The sequence below is a fragment of the Neofelis nebulosa genome, chromosome 9, assembly GCF_028018385.1.
Source record: "Neofelis nebulosa isolate mNeoNeb1 chromosome 9, mNeoNeb1.pri, whole genome shotgun sequence".
Classification (NCBI taxonomy): Eukaryota; Metazoa; Chordata; class Mammalia; order Carnivora; family Felidae; genus Neofelis; species Neofelis nebulosa.
This window is the reverse complement of record NC_080790.1, coordinates 128,128,275-128,153,595: the sequence shown is the minus strand read 5'-3', so window position 1 is coordinate 128,153,595 and position 25,321 is coordinate 128,128,275. Positions and strand designations below refer to the sequence as shown.

At 39.2% G+C, this 25,321-nt stretch overlaps 1 protein-coding gene across 5 annotated transcripts in view; it reads right to left on the bottom strand.

Annotated features, from left to right (window-relative positions):
• NCOA3 (nuclear receptor coactivator 3) overlaps window positions 1-25,321 on the bottom strand; it is a 143,570-nt gene that overhangs the window by 25,062 nt on the left and 93,187 nt on the right. For 2 of the 5 annotated variants that reach the window (XM_058685878.1, XM_058685879.1), the window contains exons 1-4: window positions 4,583-5,122; window positions 4,125-4,313; window positions 3,855-3,956; window positions 217-357 (exon numbers count right to left, since the gene is read on the bottom strand). In XM_058685878.1, coding sequence (XP_058541861.1) covers window positions 217-357; window positions 3,855-3,956; window positions 4,125-4,251 — 370 coding nt within the window. In that variant the 5' untranslated portion in view covers window positions 4,252-4,313; window positions 4,583-5,122. Of the gene's footprint in view, window positions 1-216; window positions 358-3,854; window positions 3,957-4,124; window positions 4,314-4,582; window positions 5,123-5,748; window positions 5,850-6,317; window positions 6,491-7,368; window positions 7,474-25,321 lie in introns of those variants that run through there. The other 3 variants (XM_058685876.1, XM_058685877.1, XM_058685880.1) reach the window with 2 other exon arrangements.

Here is a 25,321-nt window from a genome sequence, read left to right as displayed (position 1 = left end):
ACAGACACATGTAAGAGAGGAGAGAAAGGAAATATACTTCAAGTGCCACATTTTCAAAATCCAGGGAAAAGACTGGACCTGCACCAAAATTACAAGCAGGCTAAAAGAATTCCTGCCCCACATGCACAGAACAGCAACTACAGCCATGTACGTACTGTATGCTATATACAAACACAAAAACAAACGAGGCCAAGAATCAACCTCAAAATTCTTTACCTTCTTGATAGTGACGTTTCTGGGACCATGACTGACCATCATTAAGACTAAAAAATCTCTGGATACACCTTCGGATAATATCTTCAAAGCCAGGCCTCATGGAAGATCTCAGTGAATTTGTATCTATATTGACAACTTTTCCTATTAAACAGAAAATAAAGAGTTAAATCCAACCCACAAGTATTTACTGGTTGCACGCTGACTGCGTGGCTTAGCTCTGAAGATTCAAATAAAGACACCAAATCTTTGCTCTGCTTACTCTGCTATATCCAGATACAGTCTGGATATATTTTCAGGACACAGTCCTGCAGGACATTCTTACATTAAATGTCCTCCTGTACAGAGTATCACAGAACTCCTTTCACTTTCTGAATGTACAGAATAGAACATGGCCAGATAGCCTTAGGTTCGTTTTCACTTAAAGGAAAAAAACAACACCTACCAGTAAAATTGTTCTTTTGAAGATGGTCTGTCCCTGCAGCTATGAAAATACCTACCTACACAGCTAGCAGGGACAATTCTTTTCATCTGGGAGGTGACTGCATCTTTGGACACTTAAAATCTAAACAGGAAGGTTAACCAAATACTCATTTCTACCAGTCTGGAAGTTTCTGACAACTTTTGTTTAACATCAAATACACTAGAGAGACAAAATTTATACAACTCAAAAACACTACAAAATTAAAGGTTTTATGAAGATGGCCCTTTAAAAAAAATGGCTAGGCCTTTCAACACTTTCTGAGCAGTATTAGGACAAGAATAAACATTGGCAAGAATAAACACCTAACAAAATGTGGCAAAAGGAGCCAAGAAGAAAATAGTCGATCCATTGTCGAAGAAAGAGCCATATGAGGAGAAAGCACCCGCTATGTTCAGTGAAAGGAATGTTCAGAAAACATCAGTCATAAGAACTCTGTCGACGGACACAATGGTCTCTGATGGCCTCAAGAACTGCGCTTCTGAAGTGAGCCTTACTGGTCCCCAGAATGTTGACGTCACATTTTAAAAGTTCGAAATAATTACTGAGGATGCCCTGGGCAAAAACCGTGTGATCAACATTCGGGACACGGATGCCCAAGACAAAATATGCTCCACGGCAAAAAGTGCCAGACTATGACTGAAAGCTCATGTTGGTATCAAGAAATCAATGGTTATTTTGCCTGTTCCACATATGCCTTACTGAAAAGGCAATACTCAGACCCAGACAACCTCTTATGCTTGGCACAAACAGGCCCACCAAATTGGGAAGGTGATGGAAATCCTGACCCAAGAGGGGCAGACAAATGACTTAAAAGGAGTGGTTAATGACCTGATCTCTGACAGCCTGGGAAAGATACAGAAAAGGCTTTCCAATCTATTTACCCTGTCCATGATGTGTTTGTCGGAAAAGTAAAAATGCTGAAGAAAATCAGGTTTGGATTGGGAAAACACACGGCGTAATATGGTTCTGAAAAAGCTGCTGGGGATGAGAAAGGTACTAACGGTGGATGAGCTCATGGACAGAGTCCCCAGTTAAGAATCTGTGTAAAATCCGGACCCTTCATGACATATTAAAAAAAATCTTAGTAACGGGGGGGGGGGGGGGGGGAGATCCCACCTAGGGAGAAGTGACAAATGCACTGCAGGGAAGAGTAAACGTTTGCGTGCTGTGCCCAGAATAAAGATGGCCTATCCTCAACCCCTTCTCTGAGCTCAGCTCTGACACCCAGATGACAAATACAAAATAGATGCTCAGAAAAAGTTCACATCTGGGACAGAGAATAAAATCTCTCCAGAGTCCAAAAGAAGTATTCTGTGGAGGGCAAGAAACCTCCTATGAAAGGAGAGACAGAAACTAGAAAATGCTGGCTATGGTGAGATGGCTCTCAGATGTGAACCAGACAAAAGGATTTCACTTTGCCTGCCTGGTAACTTCTACCTTTTATAATAAGAGGAGACATTAATGAGATAATTTTAAAGGTTCTATTCACTAAATTGCTTGAGTAAAGATGTTCTATTTAGTATTTTCAGCTATAAAATGTGAAATATTGTTATTCACGGAGAAAATTCAGCCTGCCAAAACATAATAGGTACAGAGTAAGAACCACTCTAGAAGGTAAAAATTCACATAAAAATTTCTGTCACCAGGTTTGATTATCTCAAAGTAAGTTAATAAAGAAAAAATTTTTCCTATGTAAGATAATATTTATCAGTGTAAACAGACTGTCAATTAAGTATACAAAAAAGCTTTTTTTGCTATTTTTTTCATCTGTGGAAATTAATCTCAAGCAGCTTCAAGACAGGCAACTGAGCCTGGCATAAAATGACTGAAAACTATAAAAATAGCTTTTTTTTTTTAAGAGTAGAATACTGTTATGTATGTATGTGTACGTAACATATACATATATATACACATGTAATAGCTATAGGTATATTACGTATATTTAAATTTTTTCAAGTTTATTTTTGAGAGGGATAGAGAGAGTGTGTGCACAGGGCAGGGGTAGAGAGGGGGGTGGAGAGAGAGAGAGAGAGAGAGAGAGAGAGACAGACAGACAGACAGACGGAGGGAGGGAGGGAGGGAGAATCCCAAGCAGGCTCCACTGGCAGAACCTGATGTGGGGCTCGAACTCACGAACCACGAGATCGTGACTTGAGCCAAAGTTGGATGCTGAACTGACTGGGCCACCACCCAGGCACCCCATGTATATTTAAACCTATTCCATGTTATCAAATTACTTATTGCAGGTCCACAAGGTGCACACAAAGCAAACAGTACAGGCTTTGACATCAGGCAGACCCAACTGCAAATTCTTTACCACCCAGGATCTAATGCTGGACAAGGAACTCAATCTCTGCCGCCCGACCTGCTCCCTCATCTCTGGGATGGCACCTACAAGACAAGCCTTGACATCACCATTTAGGGTTAGATGATCGCATGAGCAATCCTGAAGGTGAATACAGATAATAATGCAACTACATTTCATTTCATTATGTGCTTGATCACTTATACTGGCTTTAAGTCTTTATTCCCATAGTCAAAAAAGGGCAGACCAAGTCTGAAGCTCATGTTGATATCAAAAATTACTCCCAGTAATTCTTAAATTATCGTATTTTTGAAAACTTGTTTATGAAAAATGGGTTTGAAGTTAGAGAAAAGAAATACACTGATTTCAAATGCTACTGGGAGAGAAAGCTAGGTGTCTCTACATTTATTTTTTATTTGTTTATTTGAGGGAGTTTAACTGTCAAATACACCCAACTCAAATGCCAAGGGTTTTACTGAATCTTAAGAGTTGCATAAGCAACATAAGAAATGGGGGTGCTGGGTGGCTCATTCGGTTGAGCATCTGACTCCTGGTCTCGGCTCACAGTTTGAGTTTGTGCCCCACTTGGGCTCTGCGCTGACCGTGGAGAGCCTGCTTGGGATTCTGTCTCTCCCTCTCTCTGCCCCTCGCCCGCGTGCTCTCTCTCTCTCTCAAAATAAATAAATTTCAAAAAAAAAAAAAAAAAGAAACGTAAGAAATAATCTATGCAAAGCATTCACTACAGTGGGTATAGGTACTTTTACATGAGCATGCAGGCTGCAAAAATAGTTAACTTTCATAATAACTCTCAAATGAACAAAATGTATATACACACATACACAAAGTTTTTACCTGAAAGATCATGTCTAGTAATAAAGCTCTCGGGGTTTGAGGGAAACGCTCTTTCGCCTGTAGTAATGCGACGTGCTACACAGATCATACAGGATTGCAAATCTACAATACAAATTCAACCAGGTAAGGATTACATTTAACTTTTGGACAGATCTCTCAAATAGACAAGTAAGGACATGGAATTCAGTCAATGAATACAACAATGGAAATCACAGAACTACAAATTTGGCTGCTGTCTGAAAAACATTTCAAACATGTGGTCAATCTTACCTTCCCCTTCCTCCATCATAGCTCGAGGCTGAGACAGGGCAAAGCACTGCATTGTTTCATATCTCTGGCGCAGTTCAGGATTAGTGTTGATGTCTTCCAGAATATCATGTGGTGTTTTCATCAGCATACGGCAATTAAAAGTATGGCTTTTTTGTCTCTGGGTCTCATTTGTCCAGGCAACTCCATTGACTTTGGAAAACAAATTGAAAAAAGTTTTTTAAAAAGCTAGCAATTCAGGGGTGCCTAGGTGACTCAGTCAGTTAAGCGTCCAACTTCGGCTCAAGGTCATGATCTCACAGTTCATGAGTTCGAGCCCCACGTGGCGCTCTGTGCTCTGCTTCGGATCCTCTGTCTCCTTCTCTCTCTGCCCCTCCCCAACTTGCCCCCTTTCTTCAAAAATAAACTTTTTTTTTTAGTGTTTACAAAATTAAGAAAGGAAATACACATTAAAAGACTACCTGTAGATTTCGGTAAGTTTTTAAGGAAATCCTTTCTGTCTTCTTCATGCAAGATACTGTAGACACTTGTGTTAACCAGGTCTTCTTGCTTATATTGCAGGTATTGTGTGACATTTTCTGACACAAATACAATGTTTCCATCACGATTCACCACAAACAGGAAACCGTCCAATGCCTAAAGTGGGATAGGTTAATATGGGCTATTATGGACTGAACTGTCTCCCCCACCCAAATTCACATGTTGAAGCCCTAACTCTCAATGTGGCTATAATATGCGGATATTCGGACACAGGGCCCTGATTATGGGGTTACGGTTAAATGAGGTCATAAGACTAGGGCTCCAATCCAATAGGACTGATGTTCCTATGGAAGAAGACAGATACAAGGGGTGCACAGACACAGAGAAAAGGTCATGTGAATACACAAGGAAAAGGCAACCATCCACAAGCTAAGCAGAGAGGGTTCAGGAGAAACCAAGCATGCCAATACCTTGACCTTGGACTTCCAGCCTCCAGAACTTTAAAAAATAAATTCCTGTTGTTTAAGCCACCTAATCTGTGATATTTTGTCATGGCAGTCTTGGCCAATCAAAGGCACCAGCCTTAGCACTAAACAGAATTTTTTACAACTACTAGTGATTTAACAACCACTGCAAACAACTATTAGCCACCACTCAGCTGTTTCTATTCACACAGCACAATTACTATAGGATTGTATTTAAAGAATTAAAATAAAAAGAATTTGAGGGAAAAAAGATAGATACAGCCAACATAAAATCTGAATGAATGTCTACTCCAATATTTGAAGAATTACATCTTGAAAAGAGTTTTTAAAAATGAAATATCCTTAGCACTTCCTGGTTTTCCATTTGATACGAAATCAAGCTACAGGAGCCACCCCACTCCCTAGTGAGAATTTACAAAGAAGAACTGAACCGAGCAACTGAGAAGTACTTGAAGTGAACTAGTTGAAACAAAAACAAGTTAACAGTTGCACTTTATGAAGAGCCTCCTCTCTGTTCCCGTCTCCTGCTTTACAGCGAGAGAAACATGCTATAGGCGAATCATACCTATTGAGGACAACTACTTGCAAAACAATGTTTAAAGCACGTCACAAAAAGCAGATTCTTAAGTCTTAAAAATTCCTCACGAGTATAATGTACTTGCCTGAAGTAAAAGTGGCCCTAAGGAATCTTTATCAATTACTCCCTGCCCCGTAGAAGATACATCGGCTTTCTGAACATCATCATCATTGGAAATGGCTTTTCCTGAAAAGACAGAAGACAATACTACAAACATCACAAATATCAGTTACAGATCAAATTCACCTCCAAACAGTCCCCAGAACACACACGCACGCACGCACGCACACGCATACATATGCACATACACAACATTTCCTGATAAGAAACCAATTCTGCAATTTTTAATCTTAAAACTTGAGTTACCCGGGAGGGCAGAAGATACCCTTAATTTTCTTTCACTACTACATGTACTATCCCATGGCTTCCTGAAAGGCAACTAACATGGGACAGGGTGAGAACACTGGCCTCTTTCTAATGCTCTATTAACTATTTCTCAAGGAGTACTAAGTTGGCCAACTCATTTGTCCAATCCCACACAGGACAGGTCCCACTAGCCCACACGTGAGCAACAAGGTAGCAAAAAGGCAAATGTAAACATAGTTAACAAGTTCCTTCTGAAAAGATTTGAGTGTTTTTCTTACTTTGTATTACCTTGCTCTTTTATTTGACGGATCTGTCTTACTGTTTCCTTTAAAATTGCACATTTATCTGGTTTGACATTGAAATTGTCAATATCACTAAGATTAGCAGATATAAGTTCAGCCAGTTCTTCAATATATTTACTCTCCTGCTCCCGTCTCCACTTTTCACCACTGCAGGTAAGACTGAGAGAGATTGGGGGGGGAGAGAAGGCCATGAATGTACGTATCACAAAAAAACGCCGGGAGCAGAATCACCAGCACCTTCATACATAAGCAAATTAAATTTAGCCAATAGAAACCATCAAAAACTCATCTTGGAGAAGAAGTACAATACAGCAGAAATTCAGGCAAACCTAAATTCAAGTCCACCTTTTGGTTAGCCTGGTGGCCTTGGGGACACTTAGCCTCTGTTTGATCATGCAGAAAATAAGGATACACAGTCTTTACATCAAAGAGACAGTAAAACAACAAATAATAACAAAAAGAGTGTTAGCTACTTATTAATGACAAGGTTTTACATAAGGCTTATAAGCCATTTCTTACTTTGTAAGAATCACATTAAAACTCAAGTCATAGTGACCTTGGCAAATACTAAAAAGGCTAGCGTAACATTGCATGAAACATTAGATTTCTATTTTTTAAACTGCAAACTTTATTCAGGAAAAGGACGATGAAACCTCACGAAGGCCAAAATATCAACTTACAACATCTTCTTACAAGAATTTAAAGAGTAATCTGATTTGCAACAATCTTGATGCTCTATTCCTGACTCCTACCTACCTCTTTCACTAAGAAATGCTTCACACTACCTCAAAAGTGTTAGTTATTGGACTAACTCACTTTTATCTGAATCACCAATAAGATTTCTATTATATCATAAGGATGTCTATCTGATCACTGTGCCATTCTACTTAATTCAAAGCAAAATCATATTATTTAAGCAAAGACAAAAATCTACCTGAGAATTTAAACAACAGAAAGCTAAAATGTTCGTTTTAAGTCAAAAAAATAATGGTAGGGGGAGGAGACCTTGGTGAAGGATCAGGAAATAAACGACCTACCCCTGTGCTGGAGTATCACATGGCAATTTGCGTTTTCGTGAATCAGGGGCCAGTGGATCCAAGGAGTTTTCTCCTAATCCGCTCATTGTGACTATACATCAGCAACTAAGAAAGAATGATGATAAGATGAAAACATTGTAAAATACCCATGTTGTATGCTTGAATGGTTGAATCTTATAATTCAGAACTACTTTCCCTAAATGGTTAGGTAAGTCTTAATATTCTTAATTATACATGAGTACCCTGAAGACAACATCAAAAGTTCATATTCTAGTTTAATTCTGCAGAATGTCAAACCCCAAAACTAAAATGTTTCTCAAGTCCCACTAAAAATGTGGATGTTGAATACTCTGAATACTTCAAAGGATGAGGAAGGCATCTTCTTCATATTTAATAACAAGAAAAAGAGACCATCAACTTTTTCCAAGTGATAAAATCCTGGGGTGCCTGGCTGACTCAGTCAGTAGAGCGTGCAACTCTTGATCTTGGGGTCCCAAGTTCAAGCTCCACCTTAGGTGTGGAGATTACTTAAAAATAAAATCTCAAAAAAAAAAAAAAAAAATCCTAGGGGTGCCTGGGTGGCTCACTCGGTTGAGAATCAGACTCCTGATTTTGGCTCAGGTCATGATCCCAGGGTCGTGGGATGGAGCCCCATCCATTTTGTGCTCTGCTCTGAGCGTGGAGCCTGCTCAAGATTCATTCATTCATTCATTCATTCATTCTCTCTCAAATAAAAAAAATTGAAAATGAGAAAAAAATCCTGAGTTTTATTTATACCCAACTAAGGACAAATTAGAGCTTATCCTGTCACTTGGTAAGGAGTCTTCAAACGATACATGTCTACATTTTTTTTCAGGCTATTTTCAAAGTAGCACATTGCTTTCCTTTAAACTATTTCATTAATATTTATTACCCACTGTGTTTTTCTTCTATGACTTGAAAACTAATCTTAGAGCATGTAAATAATCTGTAAGCCCCACTACATGAGGCCTGGAGAGTAGATGCACAATGAAAAGGGGGGGGGGGGGCGGATTTTCATGGTATCTAAATAGCAACAACCATTTTAGTAATGACTGATGGAAATATAATGTTTTGGTTAAGGTTTCAATGATGAAAATAACGAAGGGTGTTTCTTTATTTTCTTTTTTTTTTTTTAATGTTTATTTTTGAGAGAGAGAGAACGTGCACGTGCAAGTGGGGGAAGGGTGTGGGGGGGGGGGGGCACAGAATCTGAAGCAGGTTTCAGTCTCTGAGCTGTCAGCACAGAGCCCGATGTGGGGCTCGAACCCATGAACCGCGAGATCATGACCTGAGCCGAAGTCAGACGCTTAACCAACTGAGCTACCCAGGCGCCCCACCCCACGTAGGGTGTTTCTTGTTGAAACAGTAACAGTGTTTTAACAGTCAGCAGCTCATAATTTTAAGACCTCTACTAAACCTTCACGTACAAAGAATTTTATTTGTCCTAAATTCTTATTTCGGAAGACAATCCTTGTTCTAAAGAATTCCAAGTCAATCAAGAAGTTCGAATTTTCCAAACTTTTTCTCAGTATGTTAAAATTCAACTTGCATTCCATCTAGATTTTTAGACATATACTGAAGGACATAAATTTCCACTAGGTGGCACAATACAACAGAGAGAGAGGAGACAAAAATGCAAAATTTCACACAGGATGCTAATGAAACTTAAAAAGCATAGCTTTTAAAAAATCAAAACCACATAATCACTAACCAAGAGTTCTAGATTATGACATCACCTGTACAGATACTGTAGGTATGAATTAAATACCAATAAAATTCATTCTACCTAGAAGTTTGGTAGTAAAATGTAAAATCAAAGCTGAAAGGCAGAGAGGTTTCCAAGAGTCTTTTTCTCCTCACAACATTAAGCTAAAGGAAAAGAAGAGTAAAGAACTTAAAATGCCTTTTTTTTAAACAATTTTTTAATGTTTACTTATTTTGGGGAAAGACAGAGAAACAGAGCGTGAGCAGGGGAGGGACAGAGAGAGGGGGAGACACAGAATCCGAAGCAGCCTCCAGGCTCTGAGCTGTCAGCACTGAGCCTGACGCAGGGCTCGAACTCACAGACCGCGAGATCATGACCTGACCCGAAGTCGGACGCTTAATCAACTGAGCCACCCAGGTGCCCCAGAACTTAAAATATCTTTGATTAATAGTGGCTTAATATTATGGTTTTAAAGCATACCCAGATCTCACAATGCCAGAAAAAATGTATTCTTCAAAAATGACAATGTAATAAAAGAGTCTATAAATATTCCAGATTAAAGAAAACTAAAGAGAAATGACCAATATGATATATGATCCCATACTGGATTCTGTCCTAGAGAGGGGAGATGCTATAAAGCACATTATGGGATCGACTGACAAATTTAAAATATGGAGGACAGGATTATTTTATCAATGTTAAATTTACTGAAGTTGAGTTCTGTACATATTTAAGAAGCTATCCTTATTCTTTTTTTTTTTTTTTATAACGTTTATTTAATTCTGAGAGAGAGAGAGAGACAGACAGACAGACACACACACACACACACACACACACAGAATGCTGGGGATGGTGGTGGGCATTAGAGAGGGAAAGGCACAGAATGTGAAGCAGGCTCCAGGCTCTGAGCTGTCAGCAGAGAGCTCCATGCGGGGCTTGAACCCACCAGCGGTGAGATCGTGACCTGAGTCAAAGTCGACCACTTAACTGATTGAGCCACCCAGACGCCCTAGAAGCTATCCTTATTCTTAATATTTACAGCAAATGGGTCATTATGTATGTAAATGGCCCTCCAATGGTAGAGGCCATTTTAGGTGAGTGAGAAAAGGAACAGAAGCAAAGGAGAGGGAGAAAGGAGGGTAGCAAAATACTGGCACTGGATAAAACCTGGTAGAAGAGAAACTTTTAAATTCTTTAAATTCTATTCTTTTTCCTGCAACTTTGATTTTAGTTTAAAATTATTCCCAAATAAAAATATCTTTAAAGCATGTTCAGTTTTTATTTCCTATTTTCATAAAACAGTCCTTAAGTACAGAAAAATAGTTTTAGCTATGTCTCAAAACACAAATTTTGTATTTGTTTCACTCACAAAGTTATTTTTAAATTGAGTGGCCAACTATTCAGTGAATAATAACATTTTTATTTTTTTAATGTTTGTTTACTTTAGAGAGAGAGAGAGAGAGCGAGAGCGCACGCACAAGTGGGGGAGAGGCAGACACAGAATCGGAAGCAGGTTCCAGGCTCTAAGCTGACAGCACAGAGACCGACGCGGTGCTCGAACCCATGAACCATGAGATCGTGACCTGAGCCAAAGTCAGATGCTCATCCAACTGAGCAACCCAGGCGCCTGAGTAGTAACATTTATGTTAAAAATATACTCTAACAACAGCCAAAGCAAGGAAAGAGCTCAAATGTCCATCGATGGATGAACAGATAAAGATGTGGTCTGTATATACAATGGAGTATTACTCGGCAATCAAAAAGAATGAAATCTTGCCATTTGCAACTACATGGAAGGAACTAGAGGGTATTATGCTAAGCAAAATTAATCAGAGAAAGACAAGTATCTATGACTTCACTCATATGAGGAATTTAAGATACAAAACAGATGATCATAAGGGAAGGGAAGCAAAAATAATATAAAAATGGAGGGGGACAAATCATAAAAGACTCAAATACAGAGAACAAACAGGGATTGTGGGAGGGGGATTGGGCTAAATGGGCATTAAAGAATCTACTCCTGAAATCATTGTTGCACTATATGCTAACTTGGATGTAAATTTAAAATAAATTTAAAATAAATAAAATAGGAAAAAATATGTATATATAAAATCTATTTCCAGGGCACCAGGGTGGCTCAGTCAGTTGAGCATATGACTCTTGATTTTGGCTCAGGTCATTATCCTAGGGCTGCGATCGAGCCCTGAGTTAGGATCTATGATGAATGTGGAGCCTGCTTAAGATTTCTTTCTCTTGGGGCGCCTGGGTGGCTCAGTCGGTTGAGCGGCCGACTTCAGCTCAGGTCATGATCTCACAGTCAGTGGGTTCAAGCCCCGCGTCGGGCTCTGTGCTGACAGCTCAGAGCCTGGAGCCTGTTTCAGATTCTGTGTCTCCCTCTCTCTGACCCTCCCCCGTTCATGCTCTGTCTCTGTCTCAAAAATAAATAAACGTTAAAAAAAAATTAAAAAAAAAAAAAAAAGCTTTTTCTCTCTCTCTCTCTCTGTCCCTCAGCCCCCTCGCTTGCTCTCAAATAAAATTTAAAAAATTAAAATACTTGTATAAATATATGTATGTTATATATACATATGCATTATATAATATACATAAAATCTATTCCACATTCTGGATATTATTTCCTTACTTTGATGTTAAACATAAACTGAATACCCAAAATTCAATGGCAAACTATTTAGTGAATAAATAGTATTTTTTCATTTGAACGACATAATTTATTCTATATTTTCAGTATTATTTCACCCTTCTTTGCTGTTAAGCTGAATCTCCAGTAGAGTGTAAGGTGCCTAGCATGTAATAGGTGGTGAGTTAATACTGCATGAACAGAACACTCAACTTAATAAGTCATACTTTAGAATTCCCTTCATTCTAATCTATATAAAAGTTAAAACTTTTTTAAAGTTTATTTATTTATTTTGAGAGAAAGTGTGCATGTGTGTGTGGGGGGGGGGGGGGTGGATGTGGTGGAAAGGGAGAACAGGGGAGGAGCAGGAAGAGGGAGAGACAGAGTATCCCAAGCAAGCTCCATGCTATGAGCGTGGAGCCCACAAACCTTGAGACCATGACCTGAGCCAAAAATCAAGAGTCAGTTGCTTAACCGAATGAATCAACCAGGTGCCCCAAAGTTAAAACTTTTTAAAATTTTCACTTCTACACTTGATATAGGATGTCACCAAAATGAGTTTTAAAGGCATAGATTGTATCAATAGAGAATCAAAACCATGACAATCTCTTAGTATGGAAGAAATCAATAATAATTACATTCAGTATAAACAGGAAATGCACCCAAGTCATTCACATTAAGCCAATTTTTATGTGCACTGGGAGAAACATAAATATATCTACATGTGTCCATGTATACAGACATGGCTCTTTCTCCTCATGTGGCACAACAACAAGCTATAATGTGTATGACTGTCTAGTCTATGTGTCACCAAATTTACTCTTTCACAGAATCCACTGACCTCTAAATAACAAAGGCAATTATCCAGCAATGTACTAACGCTAAATTCTAATGTAAAAACCATGAAGGTTTCGTTATTTAAGATATAAAATATTTCTTTTTTTTTTTAAAGAAAAGATTTGCCAATTTCTTTTCTAGTTCTTACTCAGACATGAACAAACCTTGGAACCACACCACATTTACTGCATGATACCTAGGGGTGTCTGGGTAGCTCAGTCAGTTAAGCAACTGACTCTTGATTTGGGCCCAGGTCATGATCTCCAAGTTTATGAGTTTGAGCCCCGAGCTGGGCTCTAGGCTGACAGTGTGGAACCTGCTTGGGATTCTCTCCCCCCACCCCACTCCATGCATGCATGGGCTGTGCACTCGTTCTGTCTCTCAAAATAAATAAATAAACTTAAAAAAAAAAAAAAGGCTTTGAAGTGTCTGGGTGGCTCTGTCAGTTAAGCATTGGACTCTTGATCTTGGCTCAGGTCACAATCTCACAGTTTATGAGTTTGAGCCCCACAGTGAGCTCCACACTGACAGCACAGAACCTGCTTGGGATTCTCTCCCTTCCTCCCTCTCTCTCTCTCTCTCTCTCTCTCTCTCTCTCTCTCTGTCCCTCCACCACTTGTGCATGCTCATGCTTTCTCAAAATAAATAAAAACTTTAAAAAGGGGGTGGGGGATTGGAAACCAATTTGACAATAAACTTCATATATTGAAAAAAAGGGGGGGGAGATTTTTATTGCACAATACGTTAAAAAAAAAAAAGACCACATGATTTCCAAGAGTGAATGATATGTTAAAATAACAAAAAAATATATCAGCAAATATATCTCCTAAATTTCATTATGACGAAGAAAATGCTCAATATGAAAAATTATAACTATTTCTGCTTAAAAAATACTTTTCAGCATATACAACAGCTAATACAATTATTCCTGAGCACAAATGACTATGACAAATACTTTATGTATAGTTTTGTTTATTTGGTATTAATCTTCATCACAAACGTAAAAATTGTCAATAGCATTGTTTTACTTGCCAAGCCTGCTGCCCACTTCTCGCTGGCAAAGATGGACTCAAAACTGTCTGAGGGGACACATTATCTATTTTGGTAAATTACTCTTTCTAAGGTACGAAAGGTCAATGTTTAGTCCTAAATTTAGATCATTTTCAGTCAGTAGTCAAGAACCAAGGTGGGAGGAGAGAAGACATTACATACTAGGCCCATGAATAATTTTTCCCCCAAAAAAACTAAAAGTTAAGAAACATAAATCAGTAACTGTATAGCTTACATTTTTACATCTTAAATTATCACCCATCTAGGTTAGAGGATATATGGAGTTGGTAAAATCAACATTCAAAGGGGAAATAATACAGCACAAGAGTCCCAAAGTATCTTTGATAAGAACAGTCTATGAATACTGAGCCCCTTCTAAATTCTGACTCCCTACAATTAAAGATCATCTACACAGCTGAGTAGAAAATTAAGACACAATATATACCTGCCCAAGTAACTCTTGAAATCCCCTCATAAGTCCAATAATGACTTCCATAGATATACTCTGAAGTTGCTAATGAAGAGATGTCCTCCGACTGATTATTAAGCTGGAGGTCCACCTCAACCGCACTTCCAGGCAGAATGCAATCCAATCACAGAAGCTTTTCTAAGCCCCTGACACCATAGTATCTAAAAGGACTACAGTGGAGAACTTTTCATTGAATCAGAATTCAAAGGCCCAAAACGTACTCAGTCTTTCAATGTGAACACAGCCATCTGGATCCTTGAGCCATTTTTACAATATTTTTTAAATTAAAAAAAAAAAAAAAGGGAATTTTACTTGTCACTCAAAAGTCACGACAATGTTGGGTGTATGACAACGCCCATTAGGTAAGCCACAAGTTGGGGGGGGGGGGGGGGCGGTGCGGCGGAGGAGGGTCTAAGAAAAGCCACGCCAAAATGGGATGATACGTTACCCGGTAAATCTCAAATGGCACAGAAACCAACGAAAATATTTCAGTTTTCCTAAGTTAATAAGGGAAAGGGAAGGGGATAACTTCTGTGGCAGTACAGTGCTGAGCATATCACATATTCTGCATAATCTCTCACAATGACTCTCGAAGATATGTATTATTTTTCCCATTTTATAGATAAGTACACAACTACATAACTTTCCAAAGATCACACACAGATACTGGATGGCATAACTAGGACTCAGACCAACAAATCATATGTTCCTTGGGCATTTTATCCCTCACTGAAATAAACTTTTTTTTTTGAATCACACCATCTCCAACCGGTTACCCAGAAAACTTCTTAGCTCATCAGTAAGAACACTGAGACGTCGTATACTCAGGGTTTGTGGGTATGCTGGATCAGGGGCAGAGGCAAGGAGCCACTCCAACTCAACAGGTACTGATGCTGTTACTCCTCTCAAGTCCCCAGAACTAACCACTGGTCTACAAGTCACCAGATAAATGGCCCTCCGGGGGTGGTCTAATATTAACCATAACCCTTACTTCCACTTGAAATCAACTGTCTCGGCTTAAACGGCAAGAAGAAAACTTGAGATCAGAAAAGCATGAACTATACCCTAAAATAGTCTTATTCTTGGGTTTTCTAAGGTTAAATGCTGGGGCCAAAAACTTTTGACTATCCCACCAGTAATTCAGTTTATTCATCAGGCCTGTTTGGCTGACTTACACAAGGTATGATTAAATCCACTTGGTAATTAGGGAGTGTTTCTGGGTGTCTCTTGAGAATCACAGTAACTTGAGGAAAATTTTCCAACAACTATAGATTTGGAATGATTTACCGAAAACCACTTGAAGCTGTATGTAGAAGCAGAGACTGCTCAATCCAATTAGGGGGAAAAAATTGCTCTTGGGAAAAATTACGAGACATTCTAAACATATAAATATATACAAATATATATATATATATATAAATCACTACCCAAAACTAAAAGCTCCAAATTGACACTCTTACTTGAGACAATTTAGTACATAGTCACCACTAGTTAAAGCTTTAATCCTACAAAATTATATTTTCTAAAATATCAAGTTAAAGGTTTTATTTCAATCTATGGTGTGGCTCCAAAAGAACCAGCACCACAGAGGAAAGGACTGAAGGAAAGAGAACCTGTGTGTGTTTAAGAGACCACGGGGGAGGGGGTGGGAGTGTCATAAACATGGAACCACTATGAAAGCTTCCTCATCAACTGGATGCCTCTTCCAGTGAGTATCTCCTACTTTTATATTTTAATTCAACCCTGGCAAAGAGGACAAGAGCTGAAAGGAGACAAGGAGAGAAAAGAGAGGGAAAGTTTCAATTAAACTTAACTGGCAACGTCCTTTTGTTTTGTTGCTGATAACCTGTTATGTTTATTTAGTGGGATCAAGAAAAAACTACCTAATGCAATCCATTTTTCAATCTAATTCCATTTCAGCTCAAACACTTACATGCCCAGAACCACTTCAAGTCCAGGAAATAGAGACGAATGACAGCATACGTTGCTGCAACCCTCAGGCTAGCACAAGAGGAAAGCATAAATGATTGTAGCAACACAGTTTGGTAAGTATTAAAATGAAGGCACTGCACAGTGTCATGGGAACAGAGCGGATAGGAAACCTACCCGCCTACAGTTGTTTTGTTTGTTTTTTTTTTTTTAAAGAAAAGGCATATAAACAGTGTCTACAGTAAACTACCTTGGTGAGGACATATGACAGAAAGGGTATGCTCTCGGGTTCTGGTCATTCTTCTCCTGTCTTTAGTTCATCCTGCCAGCTAACTTGAAAGGGGGCTGGCAGAGAACCATAGAGTAAAACATCCTATTTTTAATATACAAATTAAGCTGAAAAGCATCCAAGTGTAAGTTGACAGCTATTTTATCCACAGGCTTCACTCTCTCTTCTCCCTTTGTACGTCCTACCTTTTCATTCTCAATCCACAGGCTGAGCCCAAAGCCCCTTCACATTTATATTCCAGTTTAAGCCTGATGAAGTTGAATTCAAACACAAACTCTCCAGAGGCTCTGCTACCAGAGCTGGGCATACCAATTAGCCAAAGCAGGTGAGTTGCAACTGGAAGCTTGTTGCCAAGAGACTTCTCAACCTCCACAGAAGCAAAGGAGTTGAAGTTCACCAATATACACTGTGCAGAGGGAGTTAAGCACGCCAATTCCATCTAAATCAAATTACTCTCTCCTGACAGCGTACTAACTACCTGGGTAAGTCTTTAGTTATTTTAAAGGTAACACTGACCCTACAATTTAATGCACTGAATCTCTCAGATCTAACCTGAGCTGCGTAAACCTGATTTCAGCTTCACTCTAAAAAACATGCTGCCATACTTCTTCAGCACACCCCCACCCCCACCCCCCGCAGCAGCTCCCAAATGACCTACGCTGAGAGGTTCTGACAAAGGATGATCGCTGAAATAGTTCCTGTTTTGCTTTTAAGTCATTCATTTCTTTTTACATCTTCCCTTTCATCTCTTTTCTATCTAGAATACTCCTACTCATCGATCCTTCAAGATCAAGTTCAACTGTAGCCTCGAGGGAAACCATTCAATTTCTCCCAGTTAGACGAAGTTTTCCCTTCCTTATCCTGATGCACTTTTCATACTTTTACTACACTGTTTTACACACCGCGTTCTATTCCTGTTCACTTTTTTGTCTCCACTTTCTATACGGCAAGCTCCAAACCATTACAAAAACTTACAGGAGGGGCGCCTGGCTGGTTCAGTCTGTAGAGCATGTGACTCCTGATCTCAGGGTCATGAGTCTGAGCCCCACATTGATTGTAGAGATTACTTGAAACTTTCTTTTATAGATAAACTTAAAAAAAGAGAGAGGAAAAAAAAAAAACCTTGTACAAGACTCTTATTACAAACTCCTTCCTCTTTCTTTTTTTACTGCTCCTACCCACCATTCCCCTGGTTCTCCATCCAACTCCTGCTCTTTTCTTTGCCATCCCCTCAGTGGCACTTTTGACCAACTCTGCAGTCTTCCTTAAAATACAGAAAATATGTAAGGGGGGCTGGAGGGATAGTAAAAACTCTGTGGAACATTTGTGCTTCTTTTTGACATGTCATTTTTCACTTGGGTATTCCCACTCCAACAAATACAGTGGCTCCAAGCTGCCTATTGAAATAAAACTCAAGGGTATGAATCCTTCACTTGACTTACTATGACACAATGAAAAGACAACGGAGCTTTGTTGGAATCAAACTTGAGAGCTGAATCTCAATTTTACTAAAAGATAAACTTTCGTCTCCTTTAAAGAGTCTATATCACCTGTTAACTCTGAGGAGAATCACACCTCACATATTCATATGTTTGATGTGAGCATGAAAAACAATACAAAGCAAGCAAGGGACAATACCAAAAACAAAGATGTATGTTCAGCGACAGGAATTCTGTTCTCCAGTGAAAAACAAATAGTTACAAATAGCCCATATGACAACAAATTAAAAGGTTTCAGACAAATAACAAGTTAGCCAGAACTATTCAGGTTATCCTCAACTTACAGATTCACAACATTCTCCCACTAGTGTGAGTGGGAAGAAACAGGAAAACAGAGCTACTGTCAGAGCTATCTCTGTGTTCCTAAGATTCAAAAGCATAAGAATACACAGACATCTTTTAGAAGATTCTGCAGAGGATATCCACCTGCAAAGATATTAGGTAAAACACACAGTGGTGGTTCTTTATGATCCTGTTTTACTCCTGGATCTGTGGTTTAATTTTTCCTTGACAGACGTAAGTATCTCTACATCAGAACTATTTAGGGGCACACCTGGGTGGCTGAGTCGGTTAAGCGTCCGACTTCGGTTCGGGTCATGATATCGCGGTTTGTGAGTTCGAGCCCCGTGTCAGGCCCTGTGCTGACAGCTTGGAGCCTGGAGCCTGCTTCGAATTCTGGTGTCTCCCTCTCTCTCTGCCCCTCCCCTGCTCATACTCTGTCTCTGTCTCTCAAAAATAAAGAAATGTTTAAAAAAAAAAACTATTTATACCTAAGGTTCTCTCTTGGCATATAATGAAACATAAGCTGCAAAGAAAGAGAGGACAAGAGAGAAACTAAGTTTTTAGCCCCCTTGAGGTAAATGTTAGTAAAAAGCACCTGGATCAAGATAAGCAGTGATGAGTTAGAAGGGCATTTGCAGAAAGCAGAAATAAAACCTGATATAAATTTAATTAATAAGCAATAAAGATGTAAAAAGGATCATGTGCCCCGTTTTCTCCTAACCCATTATATCTGCTTCAGAGAAGAAAAAAAAGATATAGGAGAAATTTTAAAACTTAAGAGCAGACATTAGCCACCAAGTAACCAGCTGCTACAGGAAATGGCAGTAAGCAAGCAATGAAAGCAAGCAACAGGGAATGCTAACTGTAGGTCAGTGGGCAATCCGGATACTCCCAAACTGCAGTACCTGCGGAATGAAAACCTGAAAGTAACAAGACACTCCCCCTACAGTACTGAAGTTAGCCCTGGACACCAATATCAAAAACATAAAATAGCTACAGAGGGTTTACCTGTGACATTGACATAATAAAAATTAACAATATGGAACTTGGATTAATTTTTCAAAGAAAAATACTGATGGTGGAAAAGAGAGATGTATCAAGGCTAAAATCCATCTTAACTAGATTTCCTTCTTTAAAAGCAAAGACACTGGAGGGGTGCCTGGCTGGCTCAGTCTGTGGAGCATACAACTCTTGATCTCAGGGTTGTTAAGTGTGAGCCCCACGCTGGGTACAGAGATCACTTAAAAATAAAAAATACATCTTTAATAAAGCCAAGATATTGGAGCAGATGTTCTCGAATGCTAGTGACACAACATGGCAAGTCTGACTCATGAGACTTCCTGAATGGGGCATCATCTTTACTGCAGATTAGTCTGTGACTCAGACCTTGTTTGCTGCTTCTGTTGTCTTTTTTTCTTTTTCTGACCTCACAGCGTACTACCCTTCAGCAATTATAATTCCACTCCTAGCCTAAATAACTTTAAATTCAAAAAAGTCCTTTTTAAAGGACTATACCTGTTCAAGGTGGGGTAACACTGGTACAGTTGTTTAAAAAGTATCAAAGTCTAAATTGAACAATACCCTCAAACTGCCTCCTTAAATAAACCCCCTTCAAAATACAGCTAGTATATATAGTAACACTGTGTGAAGCTAAAATCTGTGCCTCTAGGTCATGATTGTTCCAGAAAAGAAATTTGCAGCAAGAAAGAATATAAAATACTGAGGAACAGAAAAAATGGAGCATCACTCAAATAATTTAAATAAAACATAGCTTGCTTTTTATTCACTGCTGTTCAAAGGTCAGTTTTATGACTCATGACTTTAAAGAGCTTCTTTATTTCACAAAACCAGCCTACACGTGTCTATTAAATGAAGACTGGGGGCGCCTCATTACTGCTGAAGAACACTGGAGGCAAAAATTTAATTATGAACTCTTGTAAAACCATGCATACCTCTATACTGGCTAAAACCGACCACCCAGCAAGCATCTCAACTGGTCACTAAGCACTAGGGATGTAACAGACACCAAGAGGACTGGGGTTAACACTGCCCTAGGAAAGTTAAGAAGACTAGCTCCTAAGAATTCTCATCACAAGGAGAATTTTTCCTTCTTGTCTTTTTACTGTTTCTATAGAACATGGATATTAGCTGAACCTACTGTAATGATTTCACAATACACATAAATCATATAGAACATGGATATTAGCTGAACCTATCGTAACGATTTCACAGTAGACGTACATCAAACCATCAAGCTGTATACCATAAATTTACACAGTAATGTATGTCAATTATTTCTCAATAAAACTAGAGGACAAAAATTTTAAGTGATCACTCTCCAACATATTGGATGTTGTCCACTTACACAGACAAAGGAGTTTGCGTCCCCTATGCCATGTGCTTGGGATAAACTGTTCATCAAAACAGACAAGGTTTGGGGCACCTGGGTGGCTCAGCTGGCTGAGCATCCGACTGTTGACTTTGGCTCAGGTCATGACCCCAGGGCTGTGGGATGGAGCCCTGCGTCAGGCTCCACGCTGAGTGTGGAGCATTCTAAAAATTCTCTTTCCCTCTGCCCCTCTCCCTTACTCACATGCTCCATTTCTCTCTAAAATAAAATAAAATAAAATAAAGACAAGTTTTTTGCCTTTAACACGCTAATGACCCAGTGTCCAAAACTAACAAAATAGTAAGTAGAGTATCCCAAAACGTATTATGTGCTACGAAAGGTCTCTGCTGGAAAATTAAAGCTGACCTGTTAATTCAAAAGCAGGAACACTGTGTATCAGACATAGCACTCAATGTTATACAACTGTTCAAAGTCCTAACCTTTGCAGTCAATCTGGTTCTTACTACTAAAAGTAAGATTCGGGGTAATGACCTGTGTGTCCTTGAAAATGGCCAAATTTTACCATTAGCTCAGGACCCCTTCCTGTTTAAGTAGGTCATCAGAACAGAGACAACCACAGCAGGAATTGGACGTGCTTCAAAGCAACAAATATATACAGCAGAGTGAAAGGTTTAAGTCAAATGCCTCTAGAGCTCCAACCAAATACTACATCAGTGATTCTCAACTTCTGTGATATTAGGATTCCTTTACACCTTAAAAACTGGGAACGCCAAAGCTTTTAAAATGTTATGTTGGTTATATCTATTAATATCTACCATATTCAAAATTAAAACTTACAAACATTTGAAATATTAATTCATTTCGAAACAAACCCATTACGTGGTAACCATTTCATAAACATGGGGCGCCTGGGTGACAGAGTCAGTTGAGCATCTGGCTCTTGATTTTGGTTCAGGTCGTGATCTCTCAGTCTGTGAGTTCGAGCCCCGCATCAGGCTCTGTGCTGGCGGTGTGCCGCTTGCTTGGACTTCTCTCTAGAGAGAGAACCCTTCCCCCGTTCTCCCTCTCCCTCCCTCCCTCCCCCCGCCCTCATTTAAAATAAACAAGTAAACTTTCAAAAAACAAAAATTCAGGGGCACCTGTGTGGGCTCAGTTGGTTAAGCATCTGACTTTTGGCTCAGGTCATGATCTCCCACTCCATGAGTTTGAACCCCACATCGGGCCCTGTGCTGGCAGCTCAAAGCCTGAAGTCCGATTCAGATTCTTTGTCTCCCTCTCTCTCTGCACTTCCCCCCACTTGCTCACTCGCTCTCTCTCAAAAATAAACATTAAAAAAAAAATTTCACAAATAATTTTTATGAAAAATAAATTTTCTGAAACAAAACCATCAGTGAGAGAGGTGGTACTGTTTCTACATGTTTACAACTCTTGGTCTGACTCAAAGAAGATAACTGGATTCAGTGACCTACTTCTCCATTCAATATGCTGCAATGTTCATCTGACTAAAACATATGAAGGAAATCCAGGCTCAGAGACATGTACTCTTGTTAAAATAAAAAAGGACTATCTCAATAGCCTTTTGCAAATTATTGTAGATAATAATTGGTATTATGCTAAAACTCGACAAGTATTTTTTTTTTTTCAACATTTTTTATTTATTTTTGGGACAGAGAGAGACAGAGCATGAACGGGGGAGGGGCAGAGAGAGAGGGAGACACAGAATCGGAAACAGGCTCCAGGCTCCGAGCCATCAGCCCAGAGCCCGACGCGGGGCTCGAACCCACAGACCGCGAGATCGTGACCTGGCTGAAGTCGGATGCTTAACCGACTGCGCCACCCAGGCGCCCCTCGACAAGTATTTTCTTAAAGGCTAGTGGCAGAGTGAAATCTGAAACCATTCTGACCACCTTTCATGCTGTTACATTAAAATATACTCCCCTAGCTTGCACTCTGAACAAATCTCTTACCCAGGCGTGATCTTGTAACATCAAACATCGTCATTTTAACAATATCAGTTCACTGATCAAGGATATTTTCAAATAGTGGTATTTCATGATACGATATCAAAATCTCCATCATATTAATACCACCACCAGTCTCATCGTGAAAGTCTTTAGTACTGAGAAGCTGTTACCCTCATGGGGGCACGTTCAAGTTCACCAACATTACAATTTTCACTTGAAAACTCGAATTTTATCACTGTCGACAAATACCATTAGTATTTGTTCCCAAATACCATGCTTTCCTTGAAGTAATGGGTTCATCTTGCTCGGTTTCTGAGCAAATACCCAGGCAAATACCACTGCCAAATACCCAGGTTTCAATAACCATAGCTTGTTGATCATTCTTTCATGTAAAAATGGTATTCCATGAAAAAAAAAAAGTGGCCAGTTCGGTTAACAAACCTACCACACAAGGGCTATCCCTCAAGATAACCATTACACTTCGGTAGGCAAAGTGCTTTCCACATGTTTTCCATTCTCACCAGACAGAATTTTAAAAATACGGTACCCAAGAGTCAAGATTTAATGAAATGAGCCAATGTTGCTGCATCATGCAGGGCAATCCTAAGTGAGAAATGTTTTTTCCCTTTAAGTCAAGTGCATGGCAGTAAAGAATGTAAAGACTGCTAGTGCCACTCCCTTGGTTCAAGCTAAGATGTCAGCAGTTTTCCACACCACTGATTTTGCACCATCGGTGCAAACACCAACAGAATGAAAATGGCAAATAACGGGTTATTATGAAAATAGTTTTAACTGTGTGGACCCTGTAAAAGTTCTCAGGCGCTCCCCAAAGGAACATGAACCACACTCTGAGAACCACTGTACTAGATTAAGACTGGGATTGAAGGTTTGAAACTGGTACAGCTTCTCAAGATCCTCCACACATTCATTTAATAAACATTTCAGTACCTACTATCTGCAAGTCTATATAAATAGGCCATGCTGTGAAATCAAAAAGAACTTCCTGACTTCATGAAAATAAAAAGCTTCTGCACATCAAAGAACAACACAATCAACAAAACTAAAGACAGCCTACTGAATGGGAGAAGATATCTGCAAATGACATATCCAATAAAAGGTTAGTATCCAAATTATATAAAGAACTTACACACAACTCAAAATGAAACATAATACTAATCAATTAAAAATGGGCAGAAGACATGAACAGACATATGACTAAAGAAGACATACACATGGCCCACAGATACATGAATAGATGCTCAACATCACTCGTCATCAGGGAAATGCACCTCAAACCACAATGAGATATCACCTCACACCTGTCAGAATGGCTAAAATAAAAAACACAAGAAACACAAGTGTTGGTGAGGATGTGGAGAAAAAGTAACCCTTGTGCACTACTGATGAGAAGGCAAACTGGTACAGCCACTGTGGAAGACGGTATGGACGTTCCTCAAAAAGTTAAAAATAGAACTACCATATGATCCAGTAATCGTACTACTGAATATTTACCCAAAAAATACAAGAACACTAAATTCAAAGAATTACAAGCACCCCATGTTTACTGCAGCACTATTTACAACAGCCAGATTATGGAAGCAACCCAAATGTCCATCAATAGAAGAACAGATAAAGAAGGTAAAGAACATATTATGCTAAGTGAAGTCAGTCAGAGAAAGACAAATACCGTAAGTTTTCACTCATATGTAGATCTTGAGAAACTTAACAGAAGACCATGGGGGGAAAAAAAGCTACAGAGAGGGAGGGAGGGAGGCAAATAAGAGACTCTTGGATACTAAAAACAAAATGAGGGTTGATGGGGGTGGGGAGAGGGGAAAGTTGGTGACGGGCAGGGAGGGAAGAGGGCACTTGTTGGGATGAGCACTGGGTGTTGTATGGAAACCAATTTGACAAATTATATATTAAAAAAAAGATGTGCTGTGTGTGTATATACGCACACACACGCACACACACACACACACGCACGCACACACACACAGGAATACTATTCAGCCATAAAAAAAAAGAATGAAATCTTGCCATTTGCAACAAAAATGCTAAACGAAGTAAGTCAATCAGAAAGACAAATATACCATATGATTTCACTCATATGTGGAATTTAAGAAACAAAACAATGAACAAAGGAAATGAGAGAGAGACAGACAGAGAGAGAGAGAGAAACAAACCAAGAAACAGACTCGTAACTACAGAGAACAAACTGATGGTTACCAGAGGGGAGGAAGGGGGGGGGGGGGGGCGGTGCAGTAGGTGAAACAGGTGATGAGAATTAAAGAATATACTTACCATGATCAGCACTGACTAACATACAGAACTACTGAATCACTATATTGTACACCTAAAACCAATATAACACTGTATGTTAACTATACTGGAATTAAAATAAAAAACTTAAGGGGCACCTGGGTGGCTCAGCTGTTAAGCCTCCAACTTCAGCCCAGGTCATGATCTCACAGTTCACAAGTTCAAGCCCCACAGTAGCTTCTGTGCTGACAGCTCAGAGCCTGAGGCCTGCTTCAGAATCTGTGTCTCCCTCTCTTTTCGCCCCTCCCCCACTCATACTCTGTGTGTGTCTCTCTCTCTCAAAAATCAATTAGAATTTAAAAATTAATTAAATTAAAAACTTAATTAAAATAAATATTTTAAAGAACAGGACTCCAAATATAATAATGACAAAGGATATTATTTTTTTATTAATTTTGGAGGACACAAACATGCTGAAACATAAAAAATATGCCTGTGGACCAAGACAAAGAGCAAATGTACCATAATGAATTGATGACTCCTTAAACCTACTGAATTCAGGACCTACACTAGCAAAAGCAGTCGGGAAATCCAATCATGCACAAGGTAACAGGACCAAACGCAAGGCTCATAGATAAAATCCAAACCAAAAAATTCC